The 22,940-nt window shown below is 38.1% G+C and overlaps 1 protein-coding gene across 1 annotated transcript in view; it reads left to right on the forward strand.

Moving 5' to 3' along the window:
- The first annotated feature begins 1,677 nt into the window (after nucleotides 1-1,677).
- Nucleotides 1,678-22,940, forward strand: part of LOC139749844 (UTP--glucose-1-phosphate uridylyltransferase-like) — a 106,132-nt gene continuing 84,869 nt past the window's right edge. Inside the window, exons 1-3 of the mRNA XM_071664160.1 lie at nucleotides 1,678-1,826; nucleotides 7,762-7,912; nucleotides 14,586-14,752. Of these exons, the coding sequence (XP_071520261.1) occupies nucleotides 14,726-14,752 (27 nt within the window). The 5' untranslated portion in view covers nucleotides 1,678-1,826; nucleotides 7,762-7,912; nucleotides 14,586-14,725. The remainder of the gene's footprint in view (nucleotides 1,827-7,761; nucleotides 7,913-14,585; nucleotides 14,753-22,940) is intronic.

Genomic DNA, 22,940 nt, shown 5'->3' on the forward strand with positions numbered 1-22,940 from the left:
ATTGAAATATACAGAGGTTAATGAAAGGGAAAAAGAAGAGACAAAGTAATTATATATTTTGGAAGAATTGAAAAACGTCTTTTAAAACATGCCAGGTCTTAGTTATCTGGAAAGATACGAGACAGCAGTTTCAAAGAATTGGGGTTGCAGGGAATTAAACACATCAAAACAGCTCCCATGAGTTTTCAATGGCCACTCTGTGATCATGTGATTCAGCAACTTGTATGGTCTAGCAAATGATGGGGACACACAAGCACCCAGCTCTCAGGAGCAAAATCAAAGTAATACTCACAGAAAAGAGAGTGAACCATCACTGCGGTATAGGGCAAGTGAATCACATTTTGAAATTAGCCTGGGACTGTTGATATGTCCGACACCTTTTGACTCATTTCTGACAAGCCTGGATGCAGAGCCAGAATTACTCTGATGTGAGAGGACGGACCAGCCCTTTGTATAAAGGGAGCAACAATACTTATCATTAGCGACTCACTCACTAATTTGCTGGTTGAACTTTTTTTCCTGGATGTTAAATGAGACGGTAAAGGCAACTTAAGGCTTAGCTTAAGCAAGGTACCATTTTATCGACCAGGCCCTAGGGGAGGATGAACATCTGGATTGACTGTGGGCTGACTGCCGCGATCAGGATTCGAGCTTATGCCGGCTAATGAATGCTTAACTGTGTAGGTTCGCGGCTTCATGAAAAGGTTGCAATTAGTAACGCACACGTTTGAAAGGGAACCATCCGCTTGAGAGGGAAAGGTTATATATTACCTTTCTTTGCAATATAGGTAACTGACCAGTAGGATTTTTTTCTGATGCTAATTATAGTTGCTAATGAGGTAAGGCATATAACGTGACCGATTTTTAATGAGGGCAGAAAGAGGCAACGCGCTTATGCATGGCTGGTATCAATCGTGCTGAGATTGTAATACTACAATGACAGAAGTTAAGGTCTCCGGAAATACGTAAACCTACTTTTGATAGGTGTACCATGGCATGTTTTGAAGTTAAAGTTGTTTTTACAAACATCATCTTGGTGGCAGATAGTCACATGTTCTGAAAAATATTACTTCTCTTTATATTGATGGACTTTACAAATTGCGGTGTACTGAGTTACTCGCTTTGGCAATAATAGTTTCATTTGTTAGGACCTAATCTTGGTTATTGTTACACACAAGTCTATGGTGTTATAGGTAACTGCTTTGGTCGATCATTTCGATTCTCCTATAGCGGGGGTTTTGCTCTTCCTTGAGAAAGAAATCACTATTTCTTCTGTTGCAATATGGAAGAAGCGGACTGGTCGATTTCTAGTAGAAGGAATATAAAGGAGGAAGCCGCGCTAGCCCGCCTACTTCTCAATTTCATTTATGCTACCCACCTACAACCATATATTACAGGAAACTTTCCACCATCATGTCCAACATTCTCAAGCAACATATAAACAGACCACATGCTTATTCACTGCGATTTATACCACGAACTAATGCAAAACAATAACTATCTTGAGAAGAAAAACAAACCATATCAATTCTCCTTGTTTTTTGTTTCGTTTTAATCAATTCATTGAACGCTTGGACGCCAAATCAATATAATTACAATAAAGTACATTATAATGAAATTCAAACGCCCTCGTGCCATGGAGGACACTTGATATGTGTAGGTTTTCGTGTATTAAGGGTTGGTAACATTGTAATAAGGGAGTGACCCCGCGGTACCATCTTACTGACCGGACAGTGCGGCATATAGTGTTGTGTTGTGATAACGTTGTGTGATTTTCACAGGGGTTAAGAGGAAAAGTGGGGCTCATCCCTTACCCTGAGACACAGGTTTGTAGCCCAATCTTAATCCAGTTGAAACTACATTGTGCTTGTGGACCATAAGGCCCCGGCGACGGAATTTATATAGATGAAGACGGAACATTGGCAGGCAGTTCTGGCTAACTGGTCAACTGTGTAATTCCTACGTGTGAGGGTATCCACAAAAATCTAATATTTATATATTCCTAAGAGTCCACGGGGAAAATGAAACTCGATAAGTTCCCAAGTGCACTTTCGTGTAATAATCGCATCAGGGGAGACAAGAGAGAAATATAAGTCAGTTGATACACAACGAAGAGACAGCTAGGACGCAATTTGGTAAACATGCGAGTGCCCAAGGCAGACAACGAGCGTATCATAAACTTATTTACAAATTTTATCAACAATAAAGTTATCTAAATTGTGTAGACCATCACTTATATTAAGATTATAATTCTTTATGTATTTAATAATAGAAGGTTCAATGATATTTCTCGTGGTAATAGAGTTAGAGTTAATAACTGAGATGGCATTACTCCTGTCAGTACAATGATCATAGTTTTTAACGTGATTAAGCAAGGCATTTGATTCTTGTCCCGTTCTTATACTATATTTATGTTGCTTAAGTCTAACAGAAAGATCCTTATTAGTCTGCCGAACATAAAACTTATCACAATTTCTACATGGAACTTTATAGATGCACCCAGGAGGATTTTCTGTTGAATTCCTGATTAAGATAATATTTATAGTATTGTTGTTGCTGAAGGCAACATTTACATTAAAGGATTTAAGCAACATGGGAAGTAAAGTAAAATTATTATTAGAATGGAGAACTAAAAGATTCTTGGTGTCAACAATATAAGATTATTTCTTTGCTAACTTAAGGGATATATCAATGAAAGATCTAAGGTACTTTAACTTAGATCCAATAGAATATATCTTCAAACTCATCAATATACTCTGGGCTGCAAATACGTAATACCCTAAGGAAGATAGAGTGAAATGATGATGATTTAACTCTGTCCTGTTAAGGTGAGTAATAATGGATATATGAGCATACATTGGTAGGTATTCTGTAAATGCTAAACTTGTTTCCTTGCCTTTGGATCATGCAGTCTAAAAATGGTAACATACCATTATTTTCATTTTCTACCGTAAATTTGATGGAAGGTACCAAATTGTCAACTAAGGGGAGAAACATTTGTAAATTTTCATTTGTTGGCCAAACACAAAGAACATTATCTACATACCTAAACCAAATTGCATTAGAAGGTAAGATATCCTTTAGTAATTTTGTTTCAAAAAATTCTATATAAAGATTACTTAATACAGGTGAAAGAGGGTTACCCATTGCCAAAACAAATTTTTGAGCATAATAATCTACATTGAAATACACAGTCTTTTATACACAATTTTATCAGTTCAGTGAAAACAGACGTTGAAACAGGTAAATGAATATCATCCAAGACATCAAATAAATATTATAAAAGCTCATCAACAGGAACTTTTGTGAAAAGTGAGGAAACTGCAAAGCTGACAGGTTTAAAATCAAAATTAACAATGATATTGTTAAGCTTGTTAACTAAATCTAGAATGTTCATGATATTAGAATTTGATATCGTACCCACTGAAGGGCTTAATAAAGAAACTAACCATTTTGACAATTTATATGTGATGTAATGTACTGAGTTCACTGTAGGTCTTGCTGGAAATTTTTTTATTGCCATATATGTATGGACTTATCAAAACACATGAACAAAATTTTCCAGCAAGACCTGTAGTGAGTTCAGTAGGCTCCATCACATAAAATGTCAAAATGGTTAGTTTCTTTATTAAGACCCTTAGTGGGTAAGATGTCAAATTCTAATATCATAAACATTGTAGATTTAGTTAACAAGCTTAACAATATCACTGTTACTTTTGATTTCAAACTTGTTAGCTTTGATATTTGCTCACTTTTCACTGATATCTTGGATGATATTCATTTACCTGTTTCAAAGTGTTTTCATTGAACTGATAAAATTGTGTACAAAAAGACTGTGTATTTCAATTCAATGGGGATTATTATGTTCAAAAATTTGGTATGGCAATGGGTAACCCTCTTTCACCTGTACTAAGTTATCTTTATATGGAATTTTTTGAAACAGAATTACTAAAGGATATCTTACCTTCTAATGCAATTTGGTTTAGGTGTGTAGATGATGTTCTTTGTGTTTGGCCAACAAATGAAAATTTACAAATATTTCTCCCCTTTACAATTTGGTACCTTCCATCAAATTTACTGTAGAAAATGAAAATAATGGTATGTTACCATTTCTAGATTGCATGATCCAAAGGCAAGGAAACAAGTTTAAGTTTAGCATATACAGAAAACCTACCAATGTATGCTCATATATCCATTATTACTCATCTCAACATGAAAGCGTTAAATTATCATCATTTCAATTTATCTTCCTTATGGTATTACGTTTTTGCAGTCCAGAGTATATTGATGATGAGTTTGAGAAGATATATTCTATTGGATCTAAGTTAAAGTACCCTTGATCTTTCATTGATAAATCCTTAAGTTAGCGAAGAAATCATTTTATATTGTTGAGACCAAATCTCCCATTGACACCAAAAATCTTTTAGTTCTCCATTTTAATAATTTTACTTCATTTCCCATGTTGCCTAAATCTTTTAATGTAAATGTTCCCGCGGCAACAATAATACTATAAATATTATCTTAATCAGGAATTCACCAGAAAATTCTCCCGGGTGCATCTATAAAGTTCCATGTAGAAATTGTGATAAGTTTTATGTTGGGCAGACTGGTAAGGATCTTTTTGTTAGACTTAAGCAACATAGATATAGTATAAGAACGGGACAAGAATCAAATGCCTTGTTTAATCACGTTAAAAACTATGATCATTGTATTGACTGGAGTACAATCTCAATTATTAACTCTAACTCTATTACTACGAGAAATATCATTGAATCTTCTATTATTGAATGCACAAAGAATGTTAATCTTGATATTAGTGATGGTGTATACAAATTAGATGACTATTGTTGATAAGATTTGTAAAATGATAAGTTTATGACACGCTCGTTTTCTGTCTTGGACAATCGCATGTTTACCAAATTGCGTCCTAGCTACGTCTCTTCGTTGTGTATCAACCGTTATATTTCTCTCTTGTGACAATCCTGATGATGTGATTATTACACCAAAGTGCCTTGGGAACTTAGCGTGTTACATTTTCCCCGTGGACTCTTAGGAATATACTTGATCACGCGCAAAGTTGTGATCCTTTCCAATATATATAGACCATGGAAAGCTGTGTAGGTATGTATATTTGCGTGTGTGGACGTATGTATATACATGTGTATGGGGGGGGGTTGGGCCATTTCTTTCGTCTGTTTCCTTGCGCTACCTCGCAAACGCGGGAGACAGCGACAAAGTAAAAAAAAAAAAATATATATATATATATATATATATATATATATATATATATATATATATATATATTATCCCTGGGGATAGGGGATTAAGAATACTTCCCACGTATTCCCTGCGTGTCGTAGAAGGCGACTAAAAGAGGAGGGAGCGGGGGGCTGGAAATCCTCCCCTCTCGTTTTTTTTTTTTTTTTTTTTTTTCCAAAAGAAGGAACAGAGAATTGGGCCAGGTGAGGGTATTCCCTCAAAGGCCCAGTCCTCTGTTCTTAACGCTACCTCGCTAATGCGGGAAATGGCGAATAGTTTGAAAGAAAAAGATATATATATATGTATTATCAGTGCTAAGAAAGAGAATATTCTTTGTACTACAGATGGTGCTAGGTTTAGACAGGATGCGAGAGCCTGAAGGGCAGTCATTAAGCCTGCGGCCGAGTCCTTGGAGATAACATTCATATAATTAACAAGATCGTCTTTTTTTTTTTTTCCAAAAGAAGGAACAGAGAAGAGGGCCAGGTGAGGATATTCCCTCAAAGGCCCAGTCCTCTGTTCTTAACGCTACCTCGCTATCGCGGGAAATAGCGAATAGTATGAAAAAAAAAATATATATATGTATTATCAGTGCTAAGAAAGAGAATATTCTTTGTACTACAGATGGTGCTAGGTTTAGACAGGATGCGAGAGCCTGAAGGGCAGTCATTAAGCCTGCGGCCGAGTCCTTGGAGATAACATTCATATAATTAACAAGATCGTCTTTCTCAAGGAAACGGAAATAATCAGGTTGATATAAGGTGATTCGGCGGTTCGGCTTTGTGGCGTGACTTGCTTCAGGGTGTGACTGTGACTGCTTTTGCTTTGGACTGGTTGTGAAAAGTCAGTGCTGCCAGCTGCCAGACGAGGGGAATTTTCCATAGGTATTGATGGGGAAAACTGGAAATGCATATCCGATTTTGGGAAATTTTCACAGTGAAGTAGATTCTCCCTCAGAATTTGGGGAATTTTCACTGTGAACCGTATCTAAGGCATTTATTATACTTTTTAATTACATCCTACATTCACGATGACCATGCCCTTTTGATATTTGTGTAGTTTGTAATTGACAGTTCTGGTCTGTTATTCGTCAACCCGGATTAAACAGACACGTAGAATACGGGAATAAGACCAGGACAGAACAGAATGTCCTTCACTTATGAATTTGAAATATATAAGTTTATAATTGTTATAGGAAAATGGTAAAACTAAGCAGGACAATGAAAAGGTTTTCAGTTGTCAGGTAGGTGCTACGATTTTCATGACTGAAGATTATTTTGTTTATTTCTGAAAGCATTGAGGTCATATGTAATAATCCAAAGACATACCAAGTTATGTGATAGTTTAAGTTTCAGTATTCCAATCCCCCCCCCCCCCCTTACATTACATGAGTAAGAATTGTCCGTGCCAGTTGATGCTGGAACAAAAATTTTTCGTTCTGCATAGAATATCATGAATAGAGGACTTTACATAATAGTGCAGTAGCGTGCAGTATACTTCGAATGTTTTTCTTCCTACAACATATTCATGTATAAAAACGTTAATTACAGCTATAACTCGTAACTTAGAAATATTAATTACAAATGGAAGTAAAAAAAATGGGGAATTTTATCAATTGAGGAATTTTGTCCCTCAGATCTGGGGAAATTTTCACCAGGTCGTCTAGGAGCTCTATGTAGTGGTCGGATCTGCATGTTGCTGGTCCGGAGCGGGAGTTTTTTTTTTTTTTTTTTTTTATCTGGAGTTGGTAACGTTGTGGCGTCGAGTTGACATATTACCATTGTTTAATATTTCATACCATGTGTGTACTGCATGCCAAGGTGAAGGCCAATCTCTAATCTGTCCTATCTTTTCGCAGTCCTTCTGGCAGCTGCACGGTGGATGCTGTACAGACTGATGTCTGCAGCCTCTCCAACTTGCTATTCCAGGACTTATATTTTTCCTCTTTTATTCTATTTATCCATTTATTTATTCCCTAGAGGGTTACATAGTGCTTGTAGGATAGTTGGTTAAGGACTTCATACAGTCAACGATTAAAAAGGGTTGCAGGCTTAGAGACCTTTCTCATTGGTCGCTGGCCGTTAAACCTAACAACCCAACCAATCGACCAAGCCTAAGCTGTTCTATTTACGTTCTGGGGTTTGATTTGCTGCTTCAAGATTGGGAGGGATTATGGGAAAACTCAAGGATGAGTGATGGATGTTTAGAACATTTTGTGAAGTTAGTGGTATAAATGCGCTTTCTGCAGTGAAAGGGTTAATTAGAAAATTTTACCCAAAAAAATCACATACTCTAGTATTTTAAGACAGATTATGTATTGCAGGAGTAATTTATGTTCAAAAGTAGAATTATTGACTACCAACAATATTAATATTCATGTATGAGATGTAAGTCTCAGTATTTTGGCAAAACATCTAAGCCATTTCAGGCTATCTATAATCGCAATGATCGTTCATATTGCAATACCAGTCAGTTTATCATCTGCATTATTCTGCCATTCAGGAACAAGTTCGTGCTCAAGACTACTCGATGTATAAGGTGGATTTCAAAGTTCAAACCGGTTACACCGAGACATGGTTGTGAGAATACCAGAGGCTTTACAACACGTCCTACGAAAGCTCAAGACAGCATATGATCTAATATGTTTTACCAGGTAAGAAACCATTTCATTTTACTGACTTTTTTCTTTTTTTTTCGCTTCACTTTAACCCTGTCCATTAGGGTATTTTTGTACAAAGCTAATGTTATAATGTATCATATAATGCCTGATATACTGTGCCTTTAGAGTTTTAGACCATGGGTTCTTAACCCGTGGACCATGGTCCACATAAGGAAAAAGATAAATGAAGATAATAATAAGGATTTTTCTTGTATTTTACACTGATTTTTTTTTTTCGCCAGACTCATTTAGACAATTTTCACATTTGATTTATTCACTAGTTAGTCTGGTTATTAATACAAATCATCTATAAGTTCAATACTGTTATATGAAAGAGGTGTATTTCTTACATCACTACTGTCTCTAGTAAGGGTTTGGATGATATCACTGTTCTTGATTGTGGTCCACATACATAAAAAGTTCCGTAAAAATCCTGCTTTATGCATCGTTTCGCTCCTCAAATTCAAGGTCGCGAACTCCTCCTAAATGTTTGCTGATGATGGCAGAAAACAATTTCTCCACGCAGCCAGTAATCTTCCAGCCATACCAATGAGAGCTTATTTCCATAAGTTTTCTAGGGAAGGGAGGTGACTGGTTTTTATGTTAGAGGACCTAGGCAGATAATCATGGCTCGGCTTTAGTGTTTATAAATTTTACTGGTGGCACTAGTCACCTTCTGGAGTTTGTATAGACCCCATCATAAAAAGATAATTAAAATATTGAAAGATTTGATAGATATATTTTTGACTTACTAGATTATGAAATTTGGCCGTACAGAAAGGTATTCATACTCTTTATTAGTAACTCAAATTCTGATTAACTTTTTTTTTTTTTGAAAATGAAGAATTTGATATACCAGTACTTAACCTTTGAGTTGTGTATTTTGGTAGGAAGAAAAAAAGAATGTAAATCAAAGTAATTTTCCTTCATTAGTTAATATATGAATACTGCAATACCGTGTTAGATAGCAAAAATATATTAATTCAACAATAATTAGCCCAGTAGTATCAATAGCATTGTAAATTTTGATAAAAAAAAATCCTATGTTTTAAGTATCATCATCTGAAGAGCATCCATTATATAAAACCTATAGTTATTGAGTGATCCTTACAGACAAAATCCAACTTTCACTCTACATGTTTTCTTACTCTTTCCTTGGATCCGTCACATTAATGGCCACAACCTCTCACATTTTCAGTATGAGAGATGAAATGTTGAGGGTCCCCTTCTGGTAAAGTAAACTTGGCCAATTCTGTTTGACTTACTACTGTCATACATTTAGTCAATTCTTATCTTTACTTAATCTTCAGCCTGGTTGTACTTTTACTAAAATGACACTAACATAATTAAACGTATGTAATATTTACATCTACGAACATATTTTGTAGAAAATCCCACTTGAGGCTTAGTCTTCTGGAGTTCAGCAGTGTTGCAGAACAATGTATCCTGTTTCTGCCATGGCTGGTGAGGGATATGGACACTTACAATGACACACGCTAGAGGGGGAATCAGGAAGGCACAGAGAACATCAATTCAGGTTGAAAAATATTGGGGGTTCATGAATACCCTGGTACACAAGCATAGGGTTAACGAGGATATGTCTTCCTGTTAAACAGAAGACACCAGTTTTAGTGTGGCTTGAAGACCAGGGATGTGGGTAATATATAAATAAGTGGAGTAGCGGAACAGTTTATATTTCTGCAGCATGGCTTCTCTGGTAGACAACAAATACAATAAAAGAGTTTCTAAGGAATGCAGCGAGGTGCAAAACCCCATAAACGTTGATCTTTGATACGAAAAGACGACAACCGTTCTGTCATAAAATGTCACCTGAAGGATGACAATCGTGCTGTCATAAGATGTCAGTTGAAGGACGACAACCGTACTGTCATGTCACTTGAAGGACAATAACCGTGCTGTCATAATGTCACTTGAAGGACGACAATCGTGCTGTCATAAGATGTCTTTTTAAGGACGACAATCGTTGTCATGTCACTGGAAGGACAATAACCGTGCTGTGATATCATATGTACTATAGAGTACAGCTTTATGACATCTCTGTGATCGGAACAGATGAATCATAGTCTGTAGTCATAACAAGTTCACAGTTATTGTGTGTGGACTGCATGTGGGTAAAGGATACAGCTCAGATACAGTACTATTTGCGACATAGCTAGCCATCATGGATTATGTAAATCATTGGCCTTGCTTGTGTTTGTGTACGACGCAGTGTCCCCACTTACTGCTAGAGGGAAGAATGTGCGCGTCCCATTTATCGCTAAACATATCCCCAGACGAGATACAATGTCAAGTTCCTGTATTATACTCAAACATTAGAATGATAAAAGTATGTTATATTGATATAGTCAGGTCGAGGCAATTCAAGCAGATAATGTACAGCAACAACTGTACATGTGCACGATAACTTGCGCATTATTCAAGGTAACACGTGTAAGTGATGCACTGTAACAGCAGTACATGATGCACTGTAACAGCTGTACATGATGCACTGTAACAGCTGTACATGATGTGCGGTAGCAATTGTAGCCTACATGATGCACGGCAGTAGCTGTACTTGATGCACGGTAAACGCTGTACATGATGCGCAGTAAAAGCTGTGCTTGATGCACGGGAACGCTTGAACATGATGCACATAACAGCTGTACATTTTGAACGGTAACACTTGTACATGATGCAAGACAACACCTTGGACGCTGTGGATTTTTATGAACTTTTTATAAATAATTCCTTGAAGCTTTTCCACAATCAGTTGCCAGCACCAGTCACATCTGGTGCAAGTTTTGTCTATAATACAAATGACCCAAAGCAAACAGTTCGGTGTGGTGTCGTTGCCGTGGAAACGCAAGGGCAAAATTATCTACCAATCAGAGAAGCCGTTGCTGGAGGTGTGGCTTCTGCCGTCATATTCCCGCCTCACAAGTCTAATTGTTTGAAATTATCTGCTTCTAGACAAAGTAAGGATAGTTAAGCTATCCATTTATGAGTAACTTAATTTGGTCTTTGAAAAAGACATGAGTTTCATTTGACATCCTCTTTGCTAAGGTTTGATGTCAATCGAAAGACAATAAAGTCTACGAACACCCAGTCGGTACTACTGCTTCACAAAATGCTTCAGGTATTTTTGCATACCATCTAATGATTCAGGGCAGTCTTCAAGTACATACTAGTCTTCTATCACAGTTTCCCTTCTCGTAGAGGAGATGCTGTCACTCTTCAAACAACAGCAAATTACAAAACAAATGCATTTCAGTAGTAGAACTTTCCTACGACAAACAAGCAAACTCAGTTGAAGCGCCCAGTTACTAGTATGAGTGTTGCCAGCGTTGAGATGAACCCTGTGCTCCCAGAGTGAAGGTCTCTCTCTCTCTCTCTCTCTCTCTCTCTCTCTCTCTCTCTCTCTCTCTCTCTCTCTCTCTCTCTCTCTCTCTCTCTCTCCTTGTTCGCCTCTTCCCGTTTCACTCTTTTACATCCGTTCTGTAGCTGTTATATGCAGTGCACAGAAACCACATCCCCCTATCCACAACTGGGTCTACAGTCCTTTCCATGTTTTCCCCCGGTTGCTTCATACGCCATGATTCATTGCATTGACAGCGTCAGCCCCCTTTATACCACATCATTCCAGTTCACTATCTCGTGCAAGACTTTTACCCTCCTGTATGTTTAGGACTCTAAGCACTCCTGGCTCTAATATCTTTTTACTCTTTTTTTTTTTATCCGCAATTTGGTCTCCTCAATCTCCTGGTCCCCTCCATCTCTGACATATGCATGTACAACCTGTCAACCTCTCCAAACTCATTTTCTCCATATGTTCAAACTATTTCAGTATAACCGATTCTACTCTCTCAACCACACTCTACTTATTACTACACTTCTTTATTACCCATTTATCACTTCCTCGATCAAACCACCTCACACCACCTATTACCCACAAACATTTCGCTAACATTACATCTACCCTTCTCCGTTGATCCTTATATATAGCCCAGGCGTCTTGATCCGTACTTCGTTGGGACTGCTGCGCCTTCAAACATACCCATTTTCGCCCTCCCAGATAACGACCTCTCTTCCCATAATTCCTCAATGCTGCTAGAACCTCCGTCTCATCACCCAAACTATGACTCATATCTATAACACTTATTTTACTCCAAACTTTTTCCACTCAAATTCACAACCCAGCTAAACCGTCCCTCTGCCTTGCTTTTTTTTCGCATTTACTCTCATCTTCCTTTCCACGCTCTCCCAAACTCAGGTACCATCTTGAGTTCCTTATTTGAATCTGCCATCAGTGCTGTATTATCAGTAAGCCACGGTTGACTCACTTTCCAGTCCCCCTCGCCTCTTACATACTACATTCTTCCCCCCCCCCCCTCTCTCTCTCTCTCTCTCTCTCTCTCTCTCCAAGACTCTTGTCTTTACCTTCCTCACCACCTCATCCATAAGTGAATCAAATAACCATAATGACATCACACACTGCCGCAGACCAACAAATCACCTGGAACCTCTCTTCCTATTCATGCATGCGCTTTACACCCTTGATAAAATGTTCTCTACTTTTAGCAACTTACCCCTATACCATGTATTCTTAAGGCTTTCCACATGGCATATGCCTTTCCTAGATCCTTAAATGCAAAAAACAAATCCTGTTTTTCTGAGTATTTCTCACACACATTCTTCAAAACAAACACCTGATCCACACATCCTCTACCAATTGTGAAATCACATTGTTTCTCCTTAATCTGACGCTCTGTACATGCCTACACCATCTCATTCATCACTCCCATACATCTTTAACAGGTACACCCAACATGCTTATATCTGCGGTTTGAACTCTCTCTCTCTCTCTCTCTCTCTCTCTCTCTCTCTCTCTCTCTCTCTCTCTCTCTCTCTCTCTCCACACACACACACACACACACACACACACACACACACACACATATATATATATATATATATATATATATATATATATATATATATGAAAGGATCTAAGTTGAGTGCGTGATCAAGTATATTCCTACGAGTCCACGGGGAAAAGAAACGTAATAAGTTCCCAAGTGCACTTTCGTGTAATGATCACATCAGGGGAGATACAAGAAAGAAAGGTAAGTCAGTTGATATACAACGAAGAGACGTAGCTAGGGCGCAATTTGGCGTCTTAGCTACGTCTCTTCGTTGTATATCAACTGACAACAGTAATAGTACTGGTAGCAGCAGCAACAACAACAGTAGTAGTACTTGCAGCAGCAGCGACAACAGTAGTTCAGCAACAGTAGCAGTAACAAACAGTAGTATTAGCAGTAGCAGAATAAGCAAGTGTCAGAAACAGAAACAGCATTGTTAGGAGCAGCAGCTGTAATAGCAGCAACAATGACAGTATAAAACGCAGTTGTTAGCATTAGCACGATCAGCATTAGTAGCAGTAACAGAAACAGTAGCTTTAGCAGCAACAGCATTAGCGGTAACATAAACAGGAGTGTTAGCAGTAGCTATAACAGGATCAGCAACAGTAGCAGTGACAGAAACTGTAGTGTTAACAGTAGCAGTAACAAACAGTATTGTTAGTTATAGGATCAGCAACAGAAACAGGAGTGTTACCAGTAGGCGGCAGCAACAGTAGTCATAGTAAAGTATGCGGCAACAAAAATAGTAATGGTAGCGGCAACAAAAATAGTATTACCTATCGTAACAATAGCAGTGGTAGCAGCAACAACATTAGTTGTAATCAGCTGTATCAACAGGTGTAGTAACTGGCAGTGGTAGCTGTCGTGATAGTACAGTAGTAGTAGTAGTGACACAGCAGTAGTGGTAACAAAAGCAGCCGTAGTAGAATTAGCAGTAGAGAAGTAGTAGCAGCAGCATTGAGGAACAAATAATTTTGGTGGCAGGATCAGTAGCAGCAATAGAAGGAATAGAAGTATCAAAAACTTACACACTGATAATGGTAGCAATGCCAAGAACGTCTTTAGCAGCAGCAGTATCGAAAAGCATTATCAATGAGACACGAGTTGTAGACTGGTAACGTCATATATGTCAGTAGTAACAGTAACATCATCAGTAGTAAAAATGGCAAGTGGAGGAGCAATAGCAGCTGTATCAGTAGCAAAGCCATCAGTAAGAATAGCAACAGTATAAACAAATAGCAACTTTTGGATCATGGTAACAGCAACTGCACCAACAAAACGGCAGCAACAGCGATAGCATAAGCTTCATTATTAGTGACAGCAGTACGTAGCAACTGTAGGATAGCAACACAGTACAGCATCAGTAGCGAGTGTATTAAGTAGCATCCACAAGTTCAGTAGTAGTAAAAAGTAGTAGCAAGTCAACAGCAGCGAGTGATGTGATACATCTTTAGTAATTTAATAATTGAAATAATTTATGGTCTATAGTTAAATAGATATAAATGATGCTCCATGAGTGGACTTCAGTCACAGCCTCGCCTTTTAAGATTAAAGTTTTTGACTGCATCAGAATCCCTCCCCCGGCCGTAAAAACGCAAGGTCATCCAAATATCTCATAAGTAGCTATATATTACCCTTATTGATTACGAATTGAATGCAGTTTTATGATTCTTTAGTGATCCCTTCTTACAATAACTTATTATCCATTACCATTTATGGACTAAAATTTTGTATTCTGTATGAAGGGCGAAGGGTATGACGACTTGTGGGTGTGGCAACACTGGAGCATCAGCTGGTGCTGGGAGGAAGGACTACTCACTGGAGTCACTACTTGCGTGGCTACAGGTTATAGTGGCAACGTTGACAAACCTTAAGGAATCTCATCATGACAACTTCTGCACAAAAACGCCAGGTTAGTGGAGAGTTTACTGGTTGTGTTATTGTTAAAATCCGTGTATAACCGAGAAAGCTTTAATTTATTTTAACCCACAAGTCTCTGTTCTTAAATTGAGTTGGTTTTCGTCTGGCAGACGACGCGCTCATGAAGGCGTGTATTCACAAGGTTTACATAAAGGCACCTATTGAAGAAACACTGGTGACAGCTGGTTGAATATAATTAGTTTCTCTTGTTTTATGCCGACTTAAAGGATAATTGGTTTAAAACTAAACACAGTTGGCAGTGTAGGTCGATATGGGAAAGAACTATGGGATTCGGCTTATGCCATCCTTGACCTCTTTCAATGACAGGTGAAGGTCATAGAAGGATACAATACTAAAGGAACTCGTGCTTGACTTTAAACACTCAGAAAACAAAACTTAACGTTCATAATGTTGCCTGTACCAGGACTTAGATAAAGATATAGATGAAGAAGTAATTCCTGAACAACAAAGTCACAGGATTGTTGTAGGATAGGTTAAATACGTCTGTAATACAGTAGGAGACTCGTTCATCTGATGAAATCTGTGTATGTAAGACGTTTATTGATTTTTTGTATGTAAGTTTGTGATTTTGTTTTGGGATACTTTCCACTGTGAAGCACTTAATACAAGAGGTTTCAGTGGCTCATTGGTACACCTACAGTGTTAGGGGGTGCACTTCACTGGTTCATTTTTAATCCTCTTGGATTTCATTGTTTAGGGCGGCACCATACTTCCCATCATAATTCAGAAACTGTTTTTCAGCATCCTCAAAGAAATTTACTTATATCCATTGAAAGCCAAGAGGGTTTACTAGTTGATATGTCTGTTACAGTATTACTGGTGTGTTTCACAAATCTTCTACAAACCTCTTGGTTTACTTTGTTTAGGGAAACTTGATTCAGTCTTCATGGACTTAAGTCGATCATAAATCATAAAAAATACTTACAGAGAAGCAGCAAACTATTATCTTGACACCATTTTTACCAACACTTCGGCCTAATATAAACCAACACTGTGTCCTCGTCTTCTATTACTGTTGCTTCATATGAACATACCCATGAGATTTGCATTGGTATAGTTATATGTATTTATTAGTAAATTATCTATGCTGACAATGGCTCTTGTGGATCTTGATCCATTGTTATTATTACCATAATTATCTTTATGATAATTCAATCAGCAATTGCTTGTTTGATGATTTGTTCAACTTAACTACACACAGTCAGAAGAAAACAACTGATAAAATTTATAAATGAAATGACAAACATGTGAGCCCAGTGTTCTTGGCCTGCTGTCATGGAATGATGTCAAAACTGTTTTTATAGTTTGCTCAATGATTTATTCAACTTAGAATAGTTATACGTAAATAGAAAAAAATCATTATATGTAAATAGAGAAAATCATCATCTCATTACTGTTGATCTTGGACCACACTTATAATAGATATAATTACAATGACATATATGGGGTTGTTATTGGATTACTTACTAACTGATAGGCATGCAAAGAGATTTTTGGATATGAATATGCTGAGAGAGGTAGCTGTTGGGATGTCTGAGCATAACCTGGTGGAGGTGAGGGTGAAAATTTATAGATTTTTTGAAAAGAGGAGTGTTTGGCATGTGGAACATGGGAGTTGGGTAGGTACAAGGAAGGAGCATGAGTGATTGGGACATGTACAAGAGGAGGTGGCAGGAGGTCAAGAGGAAGGTGTAGGGGCTGAAAAAGTGGGCAAATGTAGGTTGGGGTGAGCAAGTATCAAATGAGGAAATGGTAACAGGCAGTGATGAGGTGAACAAGAGATGGGATGAGCACCTTGAAGAATTATTGAATGTGTTTGATGATAGGGTAGCAGATTCATAGTGTTTGGATTTGGGAGGTATGTGAATTAAGAGAGCCATTGTAAGTGGTTTAGTGAATAGAGAAGAGGTGGTGAAAGCCTTATGTAAGATGAATTGTGGTAAGGTGGCTGGAGTGGATGATATTGCAGTTGAGCTTCTTAAGAAAGGGCATGAATGTGTTGTTGATTAGTTAGTTCAGGTTTACGGTATATGTATGGATCATGGTGAGGTGTCTGAAGATTGATGGAATGCATGTATAGTGCCTTTGTATAAAGGCAAGGGGAAAAAAGGTGAGTGTTCAAATTACAGAGGTACAAGTTAATTAAGTTCACCAGGAAGAATGGTGATTGAGAGGGCAGTGGAGTGGTAGGGAATATGTGGATCAGGATTTTGCTTCGAGGAATCTCTGTGAGAAATACTTGGAGAAACAGAAGGATTTGTGTGTGGCAATTATGGATCTGGAAAAAGCATATGATAGTGTTGATAGAAATGCTTTTTGGAAAGTGTGGAGGGGAAGATACTAGAAGCACTGGAGAGTTTTTATCAAGAGACTAAGGTGTGTGTGTGTGTGTGTGAGTAGGTAGAGAGAAAGATGACTGGTTCCAGGTGAATGTGGGTAATGCAGCAGGGGTATGTGATGTTGTCATGGCTGTTTACTTTGCTTATAGATGGGGTGGTGGTGGAGGTAAATGCAAGGGTCATGGAGAAAGTTTGTAGGGGGTGAAAGGGCCTGGGAAGTGTGTAAGTTGTTTGCTGATGATGTTACTGGTAGCAAATTTGAGTGAGAAACTGCATTAGTTTGCGTCTTGGTTTGGTAGAGTGTGTGAAAGGAGAAAATAGTAAATGTGAATAAAACCAAGGTTATTAGGTGCAGCAGTGCAGAGAGAAAGGTAGTTGGGGTATGAGTTTGAATGGAGAAAACTTGGAGGAAATGAAGTGTTTTAGATACCTGGGAGTGGACATGGCAGTGAATGGAACCATGGGAGTGAAAGTGAGTCACGGGATGGGTCATGGGGGGCATTAAGGAATGTGTGAAAAATGAGGCATGGTCTATAGATGAGAATGTATGGAAGAGGGAGCATGTGCTGGAAATGAAATGGTTGAAGACATGTGGTGTGAAGAGGGTTGATTGAGTAATTAATGGTAGGGTAAGAGATAATTGTGGTTATAAGTACAATTCTGAGAGATGGAGAGGGTGTACGGAAATTGTTTGTATATATAAAGAGAATGAATGAGCAAGGTTGACAAAGAAGATATGTGTGTCAGAAATGGAGGGTACAGGGAGAAAGGGGAGACCAAGTTATAGATGGGAGGTTGGAGTGAAAAAATGTTGAACTTTTCGGGTCAATATGCTGCTGGATGCGATGTGGTTTGTAGGGGCGATATGTTATCAGTGGACTGAACGAGGACATGGAGCAGCCAAGGGAAACCACAGAAAGGGCTCTAGGGTCTGGTTGTAGTTGGAGGCTCTTTTTGATATATTACATATGACAGCTCGAGAATGGATTTGAGTGAATAAGGCCATTTCTTTGCGCATAACACTTAATACGAGGAATGATGAGTAAGCATAGAGAAAAGAAAAAGGTTTAAGATGATGAATGTAAGCTTTCTTGATGATTTTCAACTCCAGTAGTTAGTAAACATACAGATACACACAAAACTAAACTGGTGCATATTAGATTATCTTGTTGTGGCCAGTATCGATCTCTGTCCTTGTACTTCTAAGTTCACTTTTTTTTTAAAGTGACTGGCATGGCAAGGGCAGAACATGCCCCATTCAATGCCATCTTGGTTGAAAAGAAAAAAAAAGTAAAAGTAAAGGAAAGTAGAATGTAATGAGGTCTCCAAAGATGGAGAGGTTAAATGAAGAGGGAAATGTGAAAGAAAGCTTAGCTTTTTAAGGGAGGAAGGAAGTATCATATCAGCCAATCCTTGAGTGGCAGGACTCCACATAGAAACTCTGGGAAGCTGCATCCAAACATGTGTCTCAGGTCCAAACCTTGGGGTGGGGTCACGTGCAAACAGCTCAAGAGAACAATGGCCATAATAATATCTGTAGAATAGAGAGAACATCAATATCATAGTGTACAGAAAGAGAATGTTGAGGTGAAGCCAGGCATTTGATTCCATTGTAGTTAACAGGGAGGTGGAGCATATGCCACCCAAATGTGTGAGCAATATTCCATACCATATTGAGTGTAATTGAGTGATGAGACAAAGAATGATAGCCAGTTTGATTTATTTGATGTCAGTAGTCATTGTATAACTAGACATACTAAAATTGCATATTAGATTACCAATAATATATGTAGGTTGAGTGATGATGAGACAGTGAGTGATGGCTTATTTGATTTTCAGTTTCAGTAGTCTTTACATATAAAGACGCAGACACACACACACAAAAAAAAAAGTAATGTCTAATTTGGCCCACCCTTATTAATTCAGTAAGAATGAGATAATGATTGATAGCTTTGTATATGATACAGTGAATTTACTATTTACAAAGACAAAAGCTGCTTAAGAATTTGCAAATAACTGAATTGATGCTATTAATGGCTTTTCATCATATCACTGATGATTGATAGAGGAGAGAACTTGTGTATTATGTAAATGAATGTGGGGATGACACAGTCATTTATTTAACTCACATCTTATCAAATAAGTCATCATGAATCATTACTCAAAACAATGATAGTAATGATAAGGATAGGCCAATATTGCTGGGGTAGAGATCTATTTTCTCTCATTTCTTTAGGTTAGCTTTATGTTAACAAACTTATCATTATCTCATCATTACTCAGCAACAGCTACATCAGTAATAAGATGGGCCAAGATCACTGTTGATGTTTATTAATAGTATATTTAATCTTTTCTCTGTTTATGTGTGTGTGTGTTAGAGGGTTAGGGAAAATGATTTGGTAAACAGAGAAGAGGTAGTAAAAGCTTTACGGAAGATGAAAGCCGGCAAGGCAGCAGGTTTGGATGGTATTGCCGTGGAATCTTAAAAAAGGGGGTGACTGTATTGTTGACTGGTTGGTAAGGTTATTTAATGTATGTATGACTCATGGTGAGGTGCCTGAGGATTGGCGGAATGCGTGCATAGTGCCATTGTACAAAGGCAAAGGGAATAAGAGTGAGTGCTCAAATTACAGAGGTATAAGTTTGTTGAGTATTCCTGGTAAATTATATGGGAGGGTATTGATTGAGAGGGTGAAGGCAAGTACAGAGCATCAGATTGGGGAAGAGCAGTGTGGTTTCAGAAGTGGTAGAGGATGTGTGGATCAGGTGTTTGCTTTGAAGAATGTATGTGAGAAATACTTAGAAAAGCAAATGGATTTGTATGTAGCATTTATGGATCTGGAGAAGGCATATGATAGAGTTGATAGAGATGTTCTGTGGAAGGTATTAAGAATATATGGTGTGGGAGGCAAGTTGTTAGAAGCAGTGAAAAGTTTTTATCGAGGATGTAAGGCATGTGTACATGTAGGAAGAGAGGAAAGTGATTGGTTCTCAGTGAGTGTAGGTTTGCGGCAGGGGTGTGTGATGTCTCCATGGTTTTTTAATTTGTTTATGGATGGGGTTGTTAGGGAGATGAATGCAATAGTTTTGGAAAGAGGGGCAAGTATGAAGTCTGTTGGGGATGAGAGAGCTTGGGAAGTGGTCAGTTGTTGTTCGCTGATGATACAGCGCTGGTGGCTGATTCATGTGAGAAACTGCAGAAGCTGGTGACTGAGTTTGGTAAAGTGTGTGAAAGAAGAAAGTTAAGAGTAAATGTGAATAAGAGCACGGTTATTAGGTACAGTAGGGTTGAGGGTCAAGTCAATTGGGAGGTAAGTTTGAATGGAGAAAAACTGGAGGAAGTAAAGTGTTTTAGATATCTGGGAGTGGATCTGGCAGCGGATGGAACCATGGAAGCGGAAGTGAATCATAGGGTGGGGGAGGGGGCGAAAATCCTGGGAGCCTTGAAGAATGTGTGTAAGTCGAGAACATTATCTCGGAAAGCAAAAATGGGTATGTTTGAAGGAATAGTGGTTCCAACAATGTTGTATGGTTGCGAGGCGTGGGTTATGGATAGAGTTGTGCCCCTTCCCCCACCCTATGATTCACTTCCGCTTCCATGGTTCCATCCGCTGCCAGATCCACTCCCAGATATCTAAAACACTTTACTTCCTCCAGTTTTTCTCCATTCAAACTTATCTCCCAATTGACTTGACCCTCAACCCTACTGTACCTAATAACCTTGCTCTTATTCACATTTACTCTCGGCTTTCTTCTTTCACACACTTTACCGAACTCAGTCACCAGATTCTGCAGTTTCTCACCCAAATCAGCCACCAGTGCTGTATCTCAAGCAAACAACTGACTCGCTTCCCAAGCCCTTTCATCCACAAGAGACTGCATATATACATGCATATATATACGTGTGTATGTGTGTGAGTAGATGGATGGGTCATTCTTTGCGTGTTTCCTGGCTCCACCTTGGTGACACAGGAAAGGGCGATCAAGTATAATGAAATTTGGATGATAAGCATGTGTGTGTGTGTGTGTGTGTGTGATTCTTTTAATGACACTTTTGCATACATTTTTGTTTTTGAGTTTCTTGTTAAGTAATGAGACTAAAGTAGTATATGTAAAGGAAAAGAATGAGGAAATCAGTCATAGCTCCTTGGGTTTTTGTAGACTTGACTTATAAAGTTAGAAAGGTTGTAAGGTATCATAAATGTTAAGTGTTATGGATTCAAGTCTTGATGGCATGGACACTTTCAGATAGTTTAGGAGGGAATTAACCAAAATAATACCTTTAAAACATTGAGAGTGCAGACGGAAAGGGATGGCTGGAAGAAAGTGATGTTTGAAGAATCAAGGTGATGGGAGAATTTTTTATTCTGGCTCATAAAGAAGTGGAAGAACAGCTAATCTAATTATGTGAGCTGTGTCTGCACTACATACTGGTACTCACAAGCCCCTGTAGACATAAAATAGGGGGTCACATGAAAATCATTACAACACAGTTATACATCTTCAGCTTTTGGTAAGAAGCTTATGTTTTATATGCAGCATAGTGCAGAAGTTATGGTTATGCTCAACATGTTTATATTATCAAAGGGATGAATAGATAAAAGTGTTTTGAAATAGAATGAAGGGAAACGAGCACTTTTATTTAATTGTCATGACCATAATTCAGTTTGTTTTGTTTCCAAATTTCTTCAATGTTTCTTACGGTTTTGCATTAGGCAGCAATTGAAGAAACATATTCCTAAGACAGTTTCACATTTGTTTCCAAATGTCCAACGTTGTATTAATTATATAGCCTCATATTTCCTACCTCCCCTTTTCTATATTTTTTTTGAGAATAAAGCAAAGGCAGTCACCCTCCCATGTTTCGCATGGTCAGTAGGACAGATCGGTATGCATATTCTCTTGAAAATACTTTAAGAATTGCTATTAAGTCCTCGCTACTAAGAAGCATCTTTTCAGATTGTTGGTTATCAACCATCATTATAAGATCTTGCTTCTGCCACTGTCTAAAATTTTGGGACGGAAGGCGGTGGATATGATACCAATAAGAATGTTGAAAATTTATTGAATTCGTTACTACTGAATTACACTGTATAACACAATTTCTGTTCCTGGGTAGTAAGTGTCATTTCTTAATTGCTTATGTGTAAAAAGTAGAAAAAAAGGCTATTATTCCCTTCAAGCTTTGTTTTTGTGACCAGGGCAGTGATATTGAAGTTTACCTCTTTCCTATTGGACCGCAGGTGAATTTGCACATTTTCATTCACTTAAAGTCAGAAAAACAACATATGAATCAAAATGAACATGTATTTATGCTAATGTTAAACAAAAGTGATCATCAAAGATTTAGAAAAGAGTAGGTTTTCGAGATTTACGATTGTACTGTAAATCAATCAAGAATCAGACCCCAAATATAATCTCCCATCTTGTTCTTGTTGTATGTTCCTTGGTAGTGGTTTTCAAAGTCCAGTATATCCTGGTGGAAGCGCTTGCCTTGCTCCTCCGAATATGCTCTTATGTTCTTGAATTTATCAAGATAAGCACCAATAATATGGACTTTGAGGGACATTCTACAGCCCATTTTGCCATAGTTCTTCACCATATTCTCAACCAGCTCCACATTGTTTTCGCCCTTGTGATTGCCCAGGAGTCCCAAACTCAACGAAGCTGTATCAAGCTGCTTTCTCCTTCTTAATGAGCTTCTTGGGAATTCCTTGCCTATATCTGTGGTCTGATGAAGACACCACCTTTGACCTTTGCTTCAGACAGCATAGGGAAGAGGACTTGAAGGCTGCAGACTCCTTATCTACAGCTATGACA

This window comes from Panulirus ornatus, chromosome 8 (assembly GCF_036320965.1).
Source record: "Panulirus ornatus isolate Po-2019 chromosome 8, ASM3632096v1, whole genome shotgun sequence".
Taxonomy (NCBI): Eukaryota; Metazoa; Arthropoda; class Malacostraca; order Decapoda; family Palinuridae; genus Panulirus; species Panulirus ornatus.